At 50.8% G+C, this 19123-nt stretch overlaps 1 protein-coding gene across 2 annotated transcripts in view; it reads left to right on the top strand.

Annotated features, from left to right (window-relative positions):
• The window catches only part of LOC119970187, a 143989-nt gene that overhangs the window by 14294 nt on the left and 110572 nt on the right, over positions 1 to 19123 (top strand). For both annotated transcript variants that reach the window (XM_038804407.1, XM_038804404.1), the window contains exon 3: positions 8006 to 8088. In XM_038804407.1, the coding sequence (XP_038660335.1) occupies positions 8006 to 8088 (83 nt within the window). The remainder of the gene's footprint in view (positions 1 to 8005; positions 8089 to 19123) is intronic.

The raw sequence follows: 19123 nt of genomic DNA, 5'->3' as shown, positions 1-19123 counted from the left end.
ACATGTTCCCTTGGGGAAGGCCAAATTTATCTTCCAGTTCCCCCAGGCCCGCAAACCTCCCGCCAATAAACAGGTCCCTCAATTTGCTGATGCCTGCCTTTTGCCACCCCCTAAATCCCCCATCCCTGTTCCCCGGGATGAACCGATGGTTGCCACCCAGTGGAGCCTCCATCGAGATCCTGTTTCCCCCTGATGCCGTCTCCACTGTCCCCAGATTCTTAGGGTCGCCGCCACCACCGGGCTCGTGGTAAACCTCTTGGGGGAGAGCGGCAACGGCGCCGTTACCATGGCACCCAGGCTCGTACCTCTACATGACACCATCTCCATTCTTTTCCATGCCGCCCTTCCCCCCTCCATCACCCATTTACGCACCATTGACACATTGGCCGCCCAATAGTACCCCAGAAGGTTGGGCAGCGCCAGCCCGCCTCTATCCCTCCCTCGCTCCAGGAACACCCTCTTACCAATTGATATCCTGATCACTATTTGCCAAATTCCCTTGCACTGTTCTGTGCTCCATTTAATTTCCCAAAACTAGATTTGGCACTTCTTCCTTTTTTCTTGGTCTGGAGGAATATGTTGCAAAAAATATGTAATGTACACAAGAGTTTATAAGTCATATTTCAATCCAATTGGCAAAAAGACACATTCATATGGCTGTGATTGGAAAAGTCGATATTTTCTCTATTTGTGAAGCTGGTCTTGTGCTTTTTGTGTCAGAGTAAATTATTTGCAGCCAATTTCACTGGACTCATCTTCTTGAACTCAAACACACCCTAATTTTAAAATGACGTAGTGATATTTTATCGAATGAAGCTTCAAATCAGTTAATGCTTGACTAGGGCACTTCCAGCTTTTGAAATATATACGTTTGTTCAGACTGTTTTCAAATTACTCTGTTCCTAAACCCAGATTTGTGCTGCTTTTTCTAATAAAAGAGGTGGTCAAAGTGAAAGACAAAAGTGTAAACGAGACAAAACTCACGTAAATGATTGACCAGATCCAACAAGTTCTTCCTCCCAGAATCATCATAGAATCTCTACAGTGTAGAAGGAGGCAATTCAGCCTATCAGGTCTGCACTGGCCCTTGCTCTGATAGAGCACCCTACCTAAGCACAATCACCCGCCTCTATCCCCGTAGCCCCACCTAACCTTTTTGGGCAATATTAGCATGGCCAATCCACCTAACCTGCACATCTTTGGACTCCTTTTTGATTGTGAGTTGAGAAGAATGCTCCTCATTTAATTGTGGGGGATAAATTCATTTTAAAAATAGTTAAAACTGTCTCAGATTCTGGATAATATCCACGTAAGAAGGAAACTAAGGCTTCAAAACATAGATGGCAGTAAACAAGCGCTCCACTGCCATGGTTTTTAAACTTGTCCATTGTAAATTTAGATGTACTGTCTGGACTTTTAAACTTCCCAGCCAGCATTGATTACTGAAAGGAAATTAGTGCTGTTATTGCAACACTTTTTAGTAATATCCAATAAGAGATACAACATTTTAGATTGGCAAAATGTAAAGAAATGATATAGAATCATATAGATCTTCTGGGATTGCACAGCAATGCCCAAGCCTCAATGGAAAGAGCCCTAACCTACTCAACCCTGAGAAAGCCAACATTCAAAAGCAAAGGCTGCAGAGGACATCGTTCCTTTAACCCTTAAATTATGGAGCAATCATCTGTGAAATATAACGACCAGAGGTGAACAATGTAGTATCTAATGTTTAACTTCTCTAAAATTCTTGCTGTATTACCTTGATTCCATGGAGGATTGTTAATAGGGTTTATCATTTTGGCAGTTATATGTGTAAAAGGATTGGCACAATATTGGCACTGCTGCATCACAGTGCCAGGGACCCAAGTTCAATTCTGGCCTTGGGTGACTGTGTGGAATTCTCCCCATGTCTGCGTAGGTTTAGTGTCCAAAGATATGTAGGTTAGATGAGGTTATGGAGTTCTGGGACAGGGTGGGAGTGTGAGCCTCGGTATGGTGCTCTTTCAGAGGGTCGGTGCAGACACAATGGGTCGAATGGCCTCCTAGGAATTCTGTGGTTCTAATGAGTCACTTCCCTCATGACTAAATAATTTGGGGAGAATGCATGATAGTACACTGATCCTGAGATTGATGGGTCCTATCCTTGTTCCATATTTTCCTATGTTATGTCTGTGCATAACGGGTAAACCTGGAGATAGCGGACAGTCATTAATGCCAACATGGATTTAAATATTAGAACATAGAACAGTACAGCACAGTACAGGCCCTTCAGCTCACAATGTTGTGCTGACCATTTATCCTAATCTAAGATCAACCTAACCTACACCCCTTCAATTTACTGCTGTCCATGTACCTGTCCAAGAGTCACTTAAATGTCCCTAATGACTCTGACTCCACCACCTTCGCTGGCAGTGCATTCCACACACCCACCACTCTGTGTAAAGAACCTACCTCTGACATCTCCCCTATACCTTCCTCCAATCACCTTAAAATTATGTCCCCTCGTGACAGCCAATTCCACCCTGGGGAAAAGTCTCTGGCTATCCACTCTATCCATGCCTCTCATCACTTTGTACACCTCTGTCAAGTCACCTCTCTGCCTTCTTCACTCCAGTGAGAAAAGTCCTAGCTCCCTTAACTTTTCTTCATAAGACATGCTGTAGGCTGGGGCTGTTTGGCACACTGGGCTAAGTTGCTGGCTTTGAAAGCAGACCAAGGCAGGCCAACAGCACGGTTCAATTCCCGTAACAGCCTCCCCGAACAGGTGCCAGAATGTGGCGACTAGGGGCTTTCACATTCATTGAAGCCTACTCGTGACAGTAAGCGATTTTCATTTCATGCCCTCCAGTCCAGGCAGCATCCTGGTAAATCTCCTCTGTACCCTCTCCAAAGCAGCCACATCCTTCCTATAATGAGGCGACCAGAACTGTGTGTGGTCCAACTAGGGTTTTATAAAGCTGCAGCAAAACCTTGCGGCTCTTAAACTCAGTCCCCTGTCAATGAAAGCCAACACTTCATACGCCTTCTGTTTATTAATAAACATTTTATTGAGATATTTATGGTTTTATGACAACAACAGAAGAAACAATGTACATACCAATATAAACATAGTGCAAAAGCCGTCTTCCTCCCTCACCGGTTCCACCTTTTCCAACCCTAATCTAAACTAAACCCCAACCCCCGCACTCTGCTGACAGTTAATTTTCCCCAAAGAAGTCGACGGACGGCTGCCACCTCCGGACGAACCCTAACAGTGACCCTCTCAGGACAAACTTGATTTTCTCCTGACAGAGAAAGCTAGCCATGTCAGTTAGCCAGGTCTCAGACTTCGGGGGCGTTGAGTCCCTCCAAGCTAATAATATCTGTCTCCGGGCTACCAGGGAGGCAAAGGCCAGAATGTCTGCCTCTTTCTCCTCCCGGATTCCCTGGTCTTCTGACACTCCGAAAATCGGCATCTTTGGACTCGGTGCCACCCTTGTTTTTAACACCTTGCACACCTTACGCACCTATCTTCTACCCCAAAGAACCTGCTCATCCGGGCTACAGTCATGTGGGCCCGGTGAATGACCTTAAACTGTATCAGGCTGAGCCTGGCACATGTTGTCGATGCGTTGACTCAACTCAACGCGTCCGCCCAGAGACCGTCCTCTATCTCTCCTCCTAACTCCTCTTCCCATTTGTGTTTCAGCTCCTCAGCCTGTGTTTTCTCTGACCCCATGAATTCCTTGTAAATGTCCGAAATCCTCCCTTGTCCCACCCACATTCTGGAAACTACCCTGTCCTGTATCCCCCTTGGCAGTAGGAGCGGGAATGTTGAGACTTGCCCGCGTAGGAAGTCCCGGGCCTGCAGGTACCTAAACTCATTCCCTCCCGTCAATTCAAATTTCTCCTCCAATTCCCTGAGGCTTGGAAAACCCCCCTCTATGAACATATCTCCCATCCTCTCGATCCCTGCTCTCTGCCATCTCCGTAACCCTCCATCTTGCCTCCCCAGGGCAAACCGGTGATTATTGCAGATTGGAGACCAGACCGATGCTCCCTCTGCTCCCACACGTCCCCTCAATTGCCCCCAGACTCTCGGGGGCGCTACCACCACGGGGCTGGTGGAGTGCCGTGTCAGCGAGGATGGCAGCGGCGCCGTTACCAATGCCCCCAAACTAGTGCCGCCGCCTGTACTCGCTCCCATCACCCACTTCCTAATCATGGCTATATTTGCCGCCCAATAATAATTACAAAAGTTCGGCAGCGCCAGCCCCCCCCCCCCCCCCCCCCCGGGCTGCGCTCCAGCATCCCCTTTTTTACTCACAGGGTCTTACCCGATCTTATTGACCTGTTTAAAGATGGGGAGACACTGAAACACAAACAGGAATCTTAGGAGGACCATCATTTTCACTGCCTCCCAGCCAGTGGCAACGGGAGCACGTCTCACCTTCGGAAATCTTCCTTCATTTGGTCTACTAGTCGGGTCAGATTTAACTTGTGTAGCCGTTTCCATCCCCGTGCCAACTGGATGCCAAGATACCGAGAGCTTCTCCCTACCACTCTAAACAGCAGCTCCCCCAATCGCCTCCCCTGCCCCCTTGCCTGGATCGTGAACATCTCACTTTTCCCCATGTTCAATTTATAACCCGAAAACTTCCCCCAGAATCCTCATAAATTCTTCCATCCCTTCTAGTGGGTCCAAACCACCCCCCGGACCAGCTCTCAATACAATTGCCAGCGGCTCTATGGCCAGCACAAACAGCAGTGGGGAGAGGGGACATCCCTGCCTCGGCCCCCGGTGCAGCCTAAAATAGCCCGATGTTAACCTGTTTGTCCGTACACTCGCCACGGGAGCCTGATACAGCAGTCTGACCCAGTCAATGAAGCCCCATCGAAACACAAACCGCCCCAGTACCTCCCACAGATATTCCCATTCCACCCGATCAAACAAATGCCTTCTCTGCGTCCATTGCGACCAATACCTCCACGTCCTTACCCTCTGGAAGCATCATGATCGCATTCAGCAACCTTCTTACTTTGGCTGCCAACTGACTACCATTAACAAATCCCGTTTGGCCCTCCCTTGTCAAGTCCGGAACGCAGTCTTCAATCCTAGAGGACAAGATTTTGGCCATCAGTTTGATGTCTACATTTAGTAGGAAGATAGGTCTGTAGGACCCGCATAGCTCTGGGTCCTTATCTCGCTTCAGGATCAATGAGATAGTGGCCTGTGACATTGTCGGGGGAGGCACCCCTCCCTCCCTTGCCTCGTTAAATGTCCTCCACAGCAGCGACCCCAGTATCCCAGAGAACTTTTTATAAAACTCCACTGGGTACCCCGTCCGGTCCCAGGGCTTTACCCGACTGCATGGCCTTCACCCCACCTGCTATTTCTTCCAACCCGATCGGGGCCCCCAGCCTTTCTACCAACCCTTTGTCCACCTTTGGGAACCTCAGCCCCCCTAAGAATTGCCTCATCCCCCCGACCCAGCTGGGCGTTTCAACTCGTACAGCCTGCTGTAAAACTCCTTAAACGCCTTATTAACCCTGCTGGACCTCCGACCAGGTTCCCATCCATGTCCCTTACTTTCCCAATCTCCCTGGCTGCCTCCCTCTTTCTGAGCTACTGCGCAAGCATTCTGCTGGCCGTCTCTCCATATTCATAAATCGCTCCCCTTGTCTTCCTCAGCTGCTCCATCGCCCTCCCTGTAGTTAACAAGCCAAACTCTGCCTGTAGCCTCCATTGTTCCCATAAAAGCCCTGCCGCTGGTGTCTCCGCATAACTCCTGTCGACCTGTCGTATTTCCCTTATCAATCGGTCTGTTTCTGCTCTGTCTACTTTCTCCCTGTGGGCCCGTATCTGGATCAGCTCCCCTTTAACCACCAAAATCCAGTCTCCAGTGCGGGCGTTGGCCATCCTCCTTGCTCACCTGTAGCTCAACCCAGTGTGGGGCATGATCCAAGATCGTGATTGCTGAATGCTCAGTGTCCACTAACCCTGTCCGTAAAACCCCGTTCAGGATAAAAAAGTCAATCCGGGAGTACACTGTCTGCATATGTGAGTAGAAGGAGAACTCCTTCACTCTCGGCCACCCAAATCTCCATGGGTCGTGTTCCCCCCCCTCCATCTGCTCCATAAACCTCTTTAGCTCCTTTGCCATCCCTTCCTTAATCTAATGTAGTCATTTACTCTAAGGTGCGTCTCCTGTAACATTGCCACATCTGCCTTCAGTCCCGTCAAGTGCGCGAACACGCGTGCCCTCTTAACTGGCCCATTTCGCCCTCTTACGTTCCATGGGATCAGCCTGGTTTGGGGGCTCCCACAGCAAAAGTCCCCCCCCCCCCCCCCCCCCCCCCCCCCCCCCCCCCGCAACAGCACTATGCAAACCACCCCCTTCAACTGGCATAACATCTGCCCACCCTCCACTGCGCTTCTGTGAACTAGCCCGCCTAGCTAGCTTGGTGGCCCCTGCCCATGGCGCCAGACATTTTCCCACCTATTGTCTTCCCCCTCTGTACTCCCTGCCCACCTCCAAGGATTGGGAGAACGTCCCATCCCCCAGTAATTTCTTGAACATGCCCGCTATGTATGCCCCTGCCCCTGCGTCTGCACCTTTGGATCCCTCCGGGAGACCAACTATTCTCAAGTTCTGCCGGCAGGACCTATTCTATTGGTCCTCGACCTTCTCCAGGTTCCTTTTCTGTTTGTCTCTCAACATCCTCACCTCCAACTGCACTGCTGTTTGGTGTTCCTCCTGCTCAGTCAGTGCCTTCTCCACTTTCTGGATCGCCCGATCTTGAGCAGATAAGTTCCAGTCGCGCAATCAATTCCTTAATCGGGTCCAAACATTCCTGTTTCTGCTTGGCGAAGCCCTCCTGTATGAACTGCATCAGCTGCTCCGTCGTCCGCCATGCTTTCTCCCGCTGCAGCCTCAGCCCAAGCCTTCTCTGTTCGCCTATTTCTTCCTTTTGCGAGCACCTCTGGTCCGCCTCTTCACAATTGCATCCACCATCAATTTTCCGAATCAAATCCAACAAACAATTGCGGAAAAAGATCCAAAGGTCCAAGCCGAGTGGGAGCCACCAAATGTGAGACCTAATCCTTCATAGCCGCCACCAGACAACCATGCGCCTTCTTAACAACCCTATCAACCTGGGTGGCAACTTTGTGGGATCTATGTGCGTGGACCCTAGGATTCCTCTGTTCCTCGACACTTTCAAGAATCCTGCCTTTAACCCTGTATTCAACATTCAAATTTGACCTTCCAAAATGAATCACTTCACATTTATCAAGGTTGAACTTCATCTGCCACTTCTCAGCCCAGCTCTGCATCCTGTCAACGTCCTGTTGTAACCTGCAACAACCCTCAACACTATCTCCAACTCCCCCAACCTTTGTGTCCTCGGCAAACTTGCTAATCCACCCTTCCACTTCCTCATCCAAGTCATTTATAAAACCCACAAAGAGCAGAGGTCCCAGAACAGATCCTTGCGGGACACCACTGGTCACCGACCTCCAGGCGGAATACTTTCCATCCACTATAACTCGCTGTCTTTTTTCGGCCAGCCAATTCTGTATCCAGACAGCCAAATTTCCCTGTATCCCATGCCCCCTAACTTTGTAAATGAGCCTACCATGGGGAACCTTATCAAATCCCTTACTGAAATCTATATACGCCACGTCCACTGCCCGACCTTCATCAATGTGTCTCGTCACATCCTCAAAGAACTCAATGAGGCTTGTGAGGCATGACCTACCCCTCACAAAACCATGCTGACTACCTTTAATCAAACTATGCTTAAAGCCCCATTAGTTGTAGCACTTGGTTCCCTATATTTACATTTTATGAAGGTTTGACTTTTATAAACTTGTCTTCAATTTTCATTCTACTGTATCTTTCCAAATTGTTATGTGCATCACTTGCTTGGTTTTGATAGATACGGATTGTAGGTTTTTTTTTGGTTTAAAATGCGTCAAAAGTATTTATTTTGTTTTATTCCTTTCTTTCAAACTTTCTAGGCCGACAGGAAAACCCACGACCATCACCTCACAGAAAAATGTCAACAAATCAACCATTCTAAATAACTTCTTGGCTGGACTAGGTAAACTTAAATATCCAATTTAAATAGGATGCACTCACATGATTGACTACAAATATGTTGAACTGTGATATGTGGGTTTGATTATTATACTTCTGGAATCCTGATCTCAGCTGCAACTACAGAAGGTCAGAGTGAAGGAAAATTGGATGAAGAATCTTCAGAAAGTATTCAGTAGTGTTTGAAGGAGACATTGGCAGTGTCCTACAACATGGTACTCACTTAGCTTCTGAGCTGTTAGTTGAGACCAGTAAGAGGGGAAACACTTTGGGGGAGGGTTGTGTGTGGGGGCAGGGGGAGAGAACAAGAAACACCAATGGAATTCCCCCCACCTATGAATTGTCATTTTACTTCGCTTTCTGCTCCCACTGTACACTTTAATGATGGCAAATGCATGCAGGTAATTAACTAGCTTTTGAAACATGATGAAACTGAGATAAGTGAAATGAAAGGTCGAAAGATTAGTGTATTTTGTTGAATATTTAATATTCAAAAGATCCCTTGTGTAAGGTTTATGATTATCCCTTTTTGGGAGTACTTTTCAAACCTCTAAAAGCAGAAATGGAAAATGTAGTCCAAGTGCACCCGTTTCTGGACTTTTGGCTTTTTATAAAAGAATAATAAGCAGTAGATGGCTGAAAATATCACAATCCTATGCTCAGTTTTTCCATGGGACAAATGGTAGTTCAGGGTGTTAGAATATAGCTTCTCACCATTTCCTTGCGTTAACAATGATAATTTGTATAAGCTGTTAGACTTGTATGAACTGAAATCTGTGCACTTTCATGAAACAAATTGATACTATGTCATGAGCTAATTGCCCTTTAAAGTGTTGGAGACTCCAATGGATGCCAATATGTTATACAGTCTTTTCCTTGGAAGAGGGGAGATAAAGAGGAGATTAGACAGTAGGGTTTGAAATCATGAGGGACCTGGACAGAGTAGAAAGAGAGAAACTGTTCCTGTTAATGGAAGGGCCGAGAACCAGAACACTCTTTTAAAGTGATTAACAAAAGAAGCAACAGTGACAGGAGGAACACTTTTTTAACGCAACAAATAGTTAGCATCAGAAATGCATTGCCTGAGAGTGTGATGCAGGCAGATTTAATTGAGGTCTTCAAAAGAGAATTGGGTAACTATCTGGAAAGCAAAACACCCAAGTGCTATGGGGCAAAGATGAGTGAGCGGGTCTAGGTCAGCATTGGCATGATGGATCGGTTTACCACCTCCTGTGCTGTAGAAGACCTATGCAAAATTTGCATGTTCTCCCAGTGCATGCGTGGGTCTCACCCCCACAACCCAAAGGTGTGCAGGGTGGGTAGATTGGCCACACTAAATTGCCCCTTAATTTGAAAAAAAATTAATTGGATACTTAAATTTAAATAGACCAGGCTTGCAGCCACAGTAGAGAGATTTCCAGAATGTTTTTAGCAGAGAAAGCAGGCTGAAAGCTCAGCGCTCCCCCCCCCCCCCCCCCCCCCCCCCCCCTTTTTTTGTAATGGTTGTATAACTCCACACGGACAGTGACCTGGGGCCGGGATCGAACCCGGGTCCTCGGCACAGTGAGGCAGCAGTGCTAACCACTGCGGCACCGTGCCGCCCTGGATTCCAGCTTGTATTTATAAAGCACCTTAAGAAAAGCCCAAGGTGACTTCTGGTGACGGCGATGCGGAGCTAAGCCGCATGTTCGGCAGCTCCCGCTTTTTTCGGACGTTCGGGCTCTTTTAAGAGCCCGCAACGGCATTGTTTTAACTTTTCCCCGGGAGGAAACACAGCCAGTGTGCCCAGCGGCTGGTGGATGAACTGGACTCGCAGTGGAGCGGTCCAAACGTCGGCTTTACAGCAGAGGAAGGCGAGAGGCAGAAAAAGCAAGATGGCGGCAGGCGGGGAAGCAGCAGCAGCATGGCAGCAGTGGGCGCGGGAGCAGCAGGAGCTGCTTCAGCGCTCAATCAAGGAGCTCAAAGCTGAGATCTTGGAGCCGTTTAAGGCCTCGCCTGACAAGCTGGTGGCGACTCAGATGGCCCGGGCCGTGGAGATTCGGGAGCTGCGGCAAAAGGCTTCGGACAACGAGGATGAGCTTTTGGGACTGGCAGTGAAAGTGGAGTTGCACGAGGCGCTGCACAAGAAATTGATGGTGAGGATGGAGGAGATGGAGAACCGCTCCCGCCGGAAGAATCTTCGGATTTTGGGCCTCTTGGAGGGGCTGGAACGCTCGGATTTGGGGGCCTATGTGGTCCTAATGTTGAACTTGCTGATGGGTACGGGGTCGTTTCATGGTCCCCTGGAGCTGGAGGGCGCCCATCGAGTGCTGCAGCGGAAGCCGAGGCCGAACGAGCCGCCCAGGGCGGTACTGGTCCATTTTCACTGCTTGGTCGACGGGAGTGTGTGTTGAGATGGGCGAAGAAGGAGAGGAGCAGCAGTTGGGAGAACACGGACGTTAGGATTTATCAGGACTGCAGCGTGGAGGTGGCGAAGAGAAGGGCTGGCTTCAATCGAGCGAAGGGAGTGCTTCATAGGAAGGGGGTGAAGTTTGGCCTTCTACAGCCGGCTCGCCTCTGGGTCACTTACAAGGACCGCCAGCTCTATTTTGACTCTCCGGAGGAGGCCTGGGCTTTTGTCCAGGCAGAGAACTTGGACTCAAACTGAGGACTGGGGGGCTGAGGAAAAATGTACTTTGTTTGGAGGCTTTGCCCTCCTGGGTATCCTGTCGTTTATATTGGCTGTGTTTGCTGATTGATGTTGCCTGTTCGTTTTCGCTATAATGGATTTTTCGGGGTTGTTTTCTGGGCTGTTGTTTATTTACTGTGGTGATTTTTTGTTTTGTTTTGTCCACTGGTGGGTTGGGGAGTAGTTTGGGGTCCCGATGGGTCATGTGTCCGTCTTTTTCCCGCGTGTTGGGTTGAGGGGCGGGGCTCGGGTTGGAAGCGCGGGCTTTCTTCCCGTGCCGGAAGAATTGGGGCGGGGCCGGCGCTGGTAGGGAGGGATTGGTGGCTGTGTTGCGTCGGGAGGGGTCGTGGTTATGGCGCTGGTAGCCGGGGTCAGCAGAAGTCAGCTGACTCACGGAACCACAATGTTAGGGGTAACGCGGGGGGGGGGGGGGTGTTACCGGGGTAACGCAGCTAGGGGGGGGGGGTTACCGGGTTGTTGCTGCATGGACTGTGAGGGAATGGATGGTGAAGGGCGGGTTAGGAGGGGGGTCTCCCGCCGTGAGGAGCTGGCTTGGGGGGTTCCCTGGGCGCGTGGCGGGTTGAGGAAGAGCTATGGCTGATCGGGGGAGGGGGATGGCCCCCCGGGTTCGGCTGGTCACATGGAACGTGAGGGGGCTGAATGGTCCGGTGAAGCGATCCCGGGTCTTGGCTCACTTGAGGGGGTTGGGAGCGGATGTGGCTATGCTCCAGGAGACGCACCTCAGAGTTACAGATCAGGTGAGGCTAAGAAAAAGTTGGGTGGGACAGGTGTTTCACTCGGGGCTTGATGCGAAGAACCGCGGGGTGGCAATTTTGGTCGGTAAGAGCCTGTCGTTTGTTGCGTCCAAAGTGGTGGCGGATAGTGCAGGTCGATATGTGATGGTGAGTGGGAGACTTCAGGGGGAGAGGGTGGTCTTGGTTAATGTTTATGCTCCCAACTGGGACGATGCGGGCTTCATGCGGCGAATGCTGGGCCTCATCCCGGACCTGGAGACAGGGGGATTGATCCTGGGTGGGGACTTTTAACACGGTGCTGGATCCAACTCTGGATCGCTCAAAGTCTAGGACGGGCAGGAGGCCGGCAGCGGCCTCGGTGCTGAGGGGGTTCATGGATCAGATGGGGGGGGGGGGGGGGGGGTGAACCCTTGGAGGTTTTTGGAGCCGGGGGTTAGGGAGTTCTCCTTTTTCTCCCATTTTCATAAGGCGTACTCCCGGATTGATTTTTTTTGTGCTTAGCAGGGCGCTAATCCCGAGAGTAGTGGGGGCGGAGTATTCGGCGATAGCCATTTCCGATCATGCCCCACATTTAGTGGATCTGAAGCTGGGGGAGGGGAAGGTTCAGCGCCCGCTGTGGAGGCTGAACGTGGGGCTTTTGGCAGAGGAGGAAGTGTGCGGGCGGATCCGTAGGGGCATAGAGGGGTATCTAGAAACCAATGATAACGGGCAGGTGCAAGTTGGGGTGGTTTGGGAAGCGCTAAAGGCAGTAGTCAGAGGGGAGCTGATATCTATTCGGGCCCACGGGGAGAGGCGAGAGGGAGAGGCTGGTGGAGGAAATGGTAAGGGTGGATAGGAGATATGCAGACACCCCGGAGGAGGGGCTTTTGAGGAAGCGGCGCAATCTCCAAGCGGAATTTGACATTCTAACCACCCGGAAGGCAGAGGCGCAGTGGAGGAGGGCGCAGGGGGGGCGGTATAGGAGTACGGGGGGAAGGCAAGTCGGATGTTGGCTCACCAGCTCTGGAAGCGGGAGGCAGCTAGAGAAATTGGGGGAGCCACGGATGCAGGTGGGAACTTGGTGCAGGGTGGAAAGGACATCAATGGGGTGTTCAGATCCTTTTACGAGGGGCTGTACCGGGCGGTGCCCCCCAGGGAAGCAGGTAGGATGGACCGCTTTTTGGATAGGCTAGAGTTCCCAAGAGTGGGGGACGAGTGGGTGGAGGGTTTGGGGACCCCAATCGAGTTGGAGGAGCTGGTGGCGGCTTTGGGAAGTATGCAGACAGGGAAAGTGCCCGGGGCCTGACGGGTTCCCGGTGGAATTTTACAAGAAATTTTCAGATTTGCTGGGCCCTCTGCTTGTGAGGACGCTGAATGAGGCTGGGGGGGGGGGGGGGGGGGGGCTCTGCCCCCAACGATGTCCAGGGCAATTATCTCTTTGCTCCTGAAGCGGGACCCCCTTCAGTGTGGGTCTTGCAGGCCGATCCCGCTCCTTAATGTAGATGTCAAGTTGTTGGCGAAGGTGCTGTCCAGGAGGATGTGGTCCCGACGGTGATTCATGAGGATCAAATGGGGTTTGTAAAAGGGAGACAACTGAATGCCAACGTGCGGAGGCTCCTTAATTCATGATGATGGTGCCGGCGGCTAGGGAGTCAGAAATAGTGGCATCCATGGATGCGGAGAAAGCTTTTGATAGGGTGGAGTGGAGTTACCTGTGGGAGGTGTTGCGGAGGTTTGGGTTTGATGAGGGGTTCATCAGCTGGGTGAGGTTGCTGTACAGCTCCCCGGTGGCGAGTGTGGTGACGAATGGGAGGAGGTCGGCGGACTTGTCTCCAAGCTCAATTTGGGGAAAAGTGAGCTGTTTGTCCTGCACCCGGGGGATCAGGAGAGGGAGATAGGTGAACTCCCGTTGAAGAGGGCTGAGAGGAGCTTTAGGTATCTTGGGGTCCAGGTGGTTAGGACCTGGGGGGCCATGCATAGGCTTAACTTTTCGAGGCTGGTGGGGCAAATGGAGGAGGAGTTTAGGAGGTGGAACGCGCTACCGCTTTCGTTGGCGGGCAGGGTCCAGTCGATTAAGGTGACGGTGCCCCCGAGGTTTTTGTTTCTTTTCCAGTGCCTCTCCATATTGATCCCAAAGGCTTTTTTCAGAAGGGTGAATAAGTCGATTCTGGGGTTCGTGTGGGCGTGGAAGGCCCAGAGAGTAAGGAGGGTATTTTTGGAGCGAAGAAGGGAGGTAGGGGGCCTGGCGCTGCTCAACCTGTGTGGATATTATTGGGCGGCGAACGTGGCGATGATTCGCAGGTGGGTGACGGAAGGGGAGGGTGACGCATGGGAGAGATTGGAGGTGGTGTCCTGTGCAGGTACGAGTCTGGAGGCTTTGGTGACGGCCCCACTTCCACTCGCTCCCGGCAAAGTACTCTACGAGTCCGGTGGTGGTTGCGTCCCTTAAAATCTTGGGACAGTGGAGGCGGCATAGGGGGAAGTGAAGGCCTCAGTTTGGGCCCCGATATGGGGCAATCACCGTTTTGCGCCGGGGAGAACGGGTGGGGGATTTGGGAGTTGGCACAGGGCAGGCATCAGACAGTTTGGGGATCTCTTCCTGGATGGGAAGTTCGTGACTCTGGAGGAGCTGGTGGGGAAGTGGAACCTCCCCCCTGGGAACGCTTTTAGGTATATGCAGGTCAGGGCATTTGTTAAGAGGCAGGTGGCGGAGTTTCTGCGGCTGCCGCCAAGGGGGTGCAAGATAGGGTGCTTTCGGGGACGTGGGTCGGTGAAGGAAAGGTCTCGGCTATTTACCAGCTGATGCAGGAGGAGGAGGAGGCCTCAGTAGAAGAGCTCAAAGTGAAGTGGGAGGAAGAGCATGGGGAAGAGGTTGAAGATGGAATGTGGTCGGATGCCCTGGAGAGGGTGAATTCCTCCTCCTCTTGCGCACGGCTCAGCCTAATTCAGCTGAAAGTGCTGCATAGGGCTCACATGACAGGGACAAGGATGAGCCGGTTCTTCGGAGGGGAAGACGGGTGCGGGAGGTGTTCGGGAGGCCCGGCGAACCACACCCATATGTTCTGGGCTTGTCCGGCCTTGGAGAGGTTTGGAAGGGGGTGGAGGGGACTTTGTCGGAAGTGGTCGGCTCTAGGGTCAAGCCGGGTTGGGGGCTCGCGATCTTTGGGGTAGCTTCAGAGCCAGGAGTGCAGGAGGCGAGAGAGGCCGGCATTCTGGCCTTTGCGTCTCTAGTAGCCCGGTGCAGGATTCTGTTACAGTGGAGGGATACGCGGCCCCCGAGTTCGGAGGCCTGGGCTCTTTCGGCGGTGGTAGCCCTTTCTCGACTTCCTGGCAAAGGGGTAGAGAGTGGTCAGCAGCAATTTGGGGGGGGGGGGGGGGGGGGGGGGGTGGAAATGGTTAGGGGGTTTGTTTTTGTGGCGGTGGGTTTGCGATGTTGTTATTTTCTTCTTTCTTGTATTAACATAGAACATAGAACAGTACAGCACAGAACAGGCCCTTCGGCCCTCAATGTTGTGCCGAGCCATGATCACCCTACTCAAACCCACGTATCCACCCTATACCCGTAACCTAACAACCCCCCCTTAACCTTACTTTTATTAGGACACTACGGGCAATTTAGCATGGCCAATCCACCTAACCCGCACATCTTTGGACTGTGGGAGGAAACCGGAGCACCCGGAGGAACCCACGCACACACGGGGAGGACGTGCAGACTCCACACAGACAGTGACCCAACCGGGAATCGAACCTGGGACCCTGGAGCTGTGAAGCATTTATGCTAACCACCATGCTACCCTGCTGCCCCTTAATTGCTGTTGGTTTTTTGTTATTTATTTTGGGGGGGTGAGTTATTTTCTTGTGTTGGTGTGGAAACACGCCTTATTTGTTTTAAATTGTGGGGAGAAAATTTGTTATTGAAAATCTTGAATAAAAATTATTTAAAAAAAAAATAAAAGCCCAAGGTACTTTATAAAGAAAATGCGATTCAGCCGTGTAAGGAGATGTCAGTTGCATTGTGATTGGGAAAAGGCATATCCTCAAGAAAAAGACACTGAGGAGGTTAAATAGAGATGAGTCTATTCCCACCTTCTCATCTGGTTTTAACAAATACAATCCAGTCAATTACCACCCTCAATCATGGAAGGTGTTGTTGACAGTGCCACCACGCAGCACATGGACAGCAGCAATAACCTGCACACTGATGCTCAGTTTGGGTTCCACCAGAGCCACCCAGTCCTTTACCTCATTACAGCCTTGGTCCAAACATGGACAAAAGAGCTAAACTAAAGAGGTACGGTGAGGCCAATTGTCCTTGACACCGAGACAGTATTTGGCCGAGTGGGATATCAAGCTGCCCTGGCAAAATAAAGTCAATGGGAATCGGGTGGGGGGGACTCCACACTGTGTAGAATCATACCAAGCACAAAGCAGGGTGATTGTAGGAATTAGAGTTTAATCACCTCAGTCCCATGGCATCACTGCAGGAGTCCCTTGGAGGAGTACCCTGAGCCCAAACATCTTCAGCTCCTTTATCAATTACTTTCCCACCATCAAAAGGTCAGAAGTGGCGATGTTCACGCAATGTTCAGCGCCGCTTGCGACCTCTGTTACTGAAGCTCATATTCGGCAAGACCTGGACAGTATTCAGGCTTGGGCTGATAAGTGACATGTCACATTCATGCCACACAACTGCTAGATAATGACCATCTCCAACAAGGGGAATCACGTTCAATGGCATTACTATCGCTGAATCCCTCACTATTAAGTGCTTGGGGTTATCATTGACCAGAAACTGAACTGGACCAGCCATATAATATTGTGGCTACAGGAGCAGTTTCGAGGCTGGAAATTCTGAGGAGAATAACTCACCAGCTGCATGGCACACGTTGGGAGTGTGATGCCCGCTTGATGACATCCCATCCACCACCTTGAATATTCACTCCCTCCACCACTGACACACAGGGCACGATTCTCCGCTCCCCAGGCCGGGTGGGAGAATCGCGGGATGGCCGCTCTGGCACCTCCCACCGCCCCCAAAATATGCGACACGCCGCTCGGAGAATCGCAGGTCGTCGTTGTTCACGGCGACCCGCAATTCTCCAGCCCGGATGGGCCGAGCGACCTGACGTTCCCGACCTGTTCACGCCGGCGGCAACCACATCTGGTCGCTGCCGGCGTGTACGTCGCGCGAAAGGTAAGTTTGGGGCCTGTGGGGGGCGGAGATGGGATTGAGCACCACGGCCGTGCTCGGGAGGGGACTGGCCCGCGATCGGTACCCACCGATCGTTGGGCCGGCGTCTCTAAGAGACGCACTCTTTCCCCTCCGCCTCCCCGCAAGATCAAGCCGCCACGTCTTGTGGGGCAGCGGAGGGGAAGATGGCAACCGCGCATGCGCGGGTTGGAGTCGGCCAACCTGCGCATGCGCGGCTGACGTCACTTAGGCACCGCCGGCCGCGTCATTCTTGGCGCGTCGCCTTGATGCCAGCGTCAAGACCTGGCGGCCGAGTTCCCCGCAACGCCTCTCCTAGCCCCGAGGGGGGGAATAGGGGGTGAGGAACGGCCTCCGACGCCGTCGTGAAACACTCGGGTTTCAAGCCAGTGTCGGCCGTTGCGGAGAATCGCGCCCACCATTTCAGTAGTATGTACCAACTGCAAGATGCATTGTAGCACCTCACCAAGGCTGCTGTGCAGTACCTTTCAAACCAACAACTTCTACCACCGAGAAGATAAAGGGCAGTAGATGAGCACCATGACCTGCAAGTTCCCTCCAAGGCACACTGGCCTGATATATCATCATTACTTCACTGAAGCTGGGTCAAAATACTCAAACTCCCTTCTTAACAGCACTGTGGTGTTCCTACCACATGGATTGCTGTGGAGCCAAGAAGGCAGCTCATCACCATCCTCTCGAGGGCTGTCCCGATGGACAGCAAATATAGGCCTTGCCGCTAATACCTGCACCCCATGAAAACCATTTAAAAAAAAATATATGTGCACAATCCTCTGGGAGTGGTCACAAAACGCCAGGTTAATTTTGAACAAAAGCATGGAAAATTCCTGTCTTGACGCCTTAAAATATCAGGAGACCACATGGATAGATGACACAACCCTTAATGACCCAACCTACTGTCTACATGTAAAGTTGTTGGCCACTTTCAAGAACTCATTCAGTTTCATTTTGAATTCTGTAGAAAACATGCTCTTGTTGCACGTATTGGGAATTTGTGAAATTGGTTGACTACTTCTTTCTGAGAAGGAGTATGCCCTCGCATCATGTATACTTTCATATTTTGGCCCCTGTCCTTCCAAATCTATTTAACTTGAAAAGCCTGCCCACTTCAACTGAGCATAATGCTTTCAATATTTTGAAGGACTCGATCAAATATTTTTCTGAGTAAACCCCAGCCTATCTTAGTAGCAGAGCACTGCTAAGCTAATATCAGTCCTGTAGCTTTACTCAGTTGTTTTCATGGTACCAATATCATTCTGCTTGTGGGGGAACCAGTCAATTTTAAGGCACATCCGTGCATCCCACGCAGAGTGTTACATGCTGAATAATTGGGAAAACCTTGTCCTGGTCTTGCCGAAGTTTGTTCCTGTTACTTGAGACTTGACTGTTCTGTTGTACTCCTGGCCAGCCTTCCACTTCTTACCCTCCTTAAACGTGAGGTCGTACAAGCATTGCTACCCTAATGTAACTTGCACAAAATCCCATTCACCCATCTTGCTTGCTGACCTACACTAGTGCCCAGTTAAGCAATTAAAAAAAAATAAAATTCTAATTGCTCCCTGGTGTAACTTCTCCCTGATCTCCTCCAGCCCCACAATCCATGGGATGTGTGTGCATCTGGAGCATCCATGATTTTAGTTCCATTATTGGTGGCCATGCATTAAATTAGGGGCATCACGGTAGCATTGTGGATAGCACAATCGCTTCACAGCTCCAGGGTCCCAAGTTTGATTCCGGCTTGGGTCACTGTCTATGCGGAGTCTGCACATCCTCCCCGTGTGTGCGTGGGTTTCCTCCGGGTGCTCCGGTTTCCTTCCACAGTCCAAAGATGTGCAGGTTAGGTGGATTGGCCATGATAAATTGCCCTTAGTATCCAGAATTGCCCTTAGTGTTGGGTGGGATTACTGGGTTATGGGGATAGGGTGGAGTTGTTGACCTTGGGTGGGATGCTCTTTCCAAGAGCTGGTGCTGACTCGATGGGCTGAATGGCCTCCTTCTGCACTGTTCTATGAAATTCTATGAAAGTGCCAGTGTCCTAAACTCTGAAATTCCTTTCTAATCCTCTCTAATTTACAATGTTCCTTTAAGACAAGCCTTCAATCTTACAAAAAAGCAAATTACCGCGGATGCTGGCATCTGAAACGAAAGAGAAAATGCTGTAAAAGCTCTGCAGGTCTGGCAGCATTTGTAGGGAGAGAAAAGAGCTAACGTTTCAAGTCCAATGACTCTTTTTCAAAAGACCCTTCAATCCTACATTTGCCCAAGCTTTTGGTCATCTGCTCTGACATCTCTTTACACGGCTGAAATGCATTTGTTTATAATGCGCCTGTGAAGTACCTTGGGCTTTTCTTAAGGTGCTTTATAAATACAAGCTGGAGCCCAGGGCAGCATGGTGGCTCAGTGGTTA

This window comes from Scyliorhinus canicula, chromosome 8, assembly GCF_902713615.1.
Source record: "Scyliorhinus canicula chromosome 8, sScyCan1.1, whole genome shotgun sequence".
In the NCBI taxonomy this organism is placed as follows: Eukaryota; Metazoa; Chordata; class Chondrichthyes; order Carcharhiniformes; family Scyliorhinidae; genus Scyliorhinus; species Scyliorhinus canicula.
Note: the sequence above shows the minus strand (reverse complement) of the source record. Positions and strands in the feature narration are given on the sequence as shown.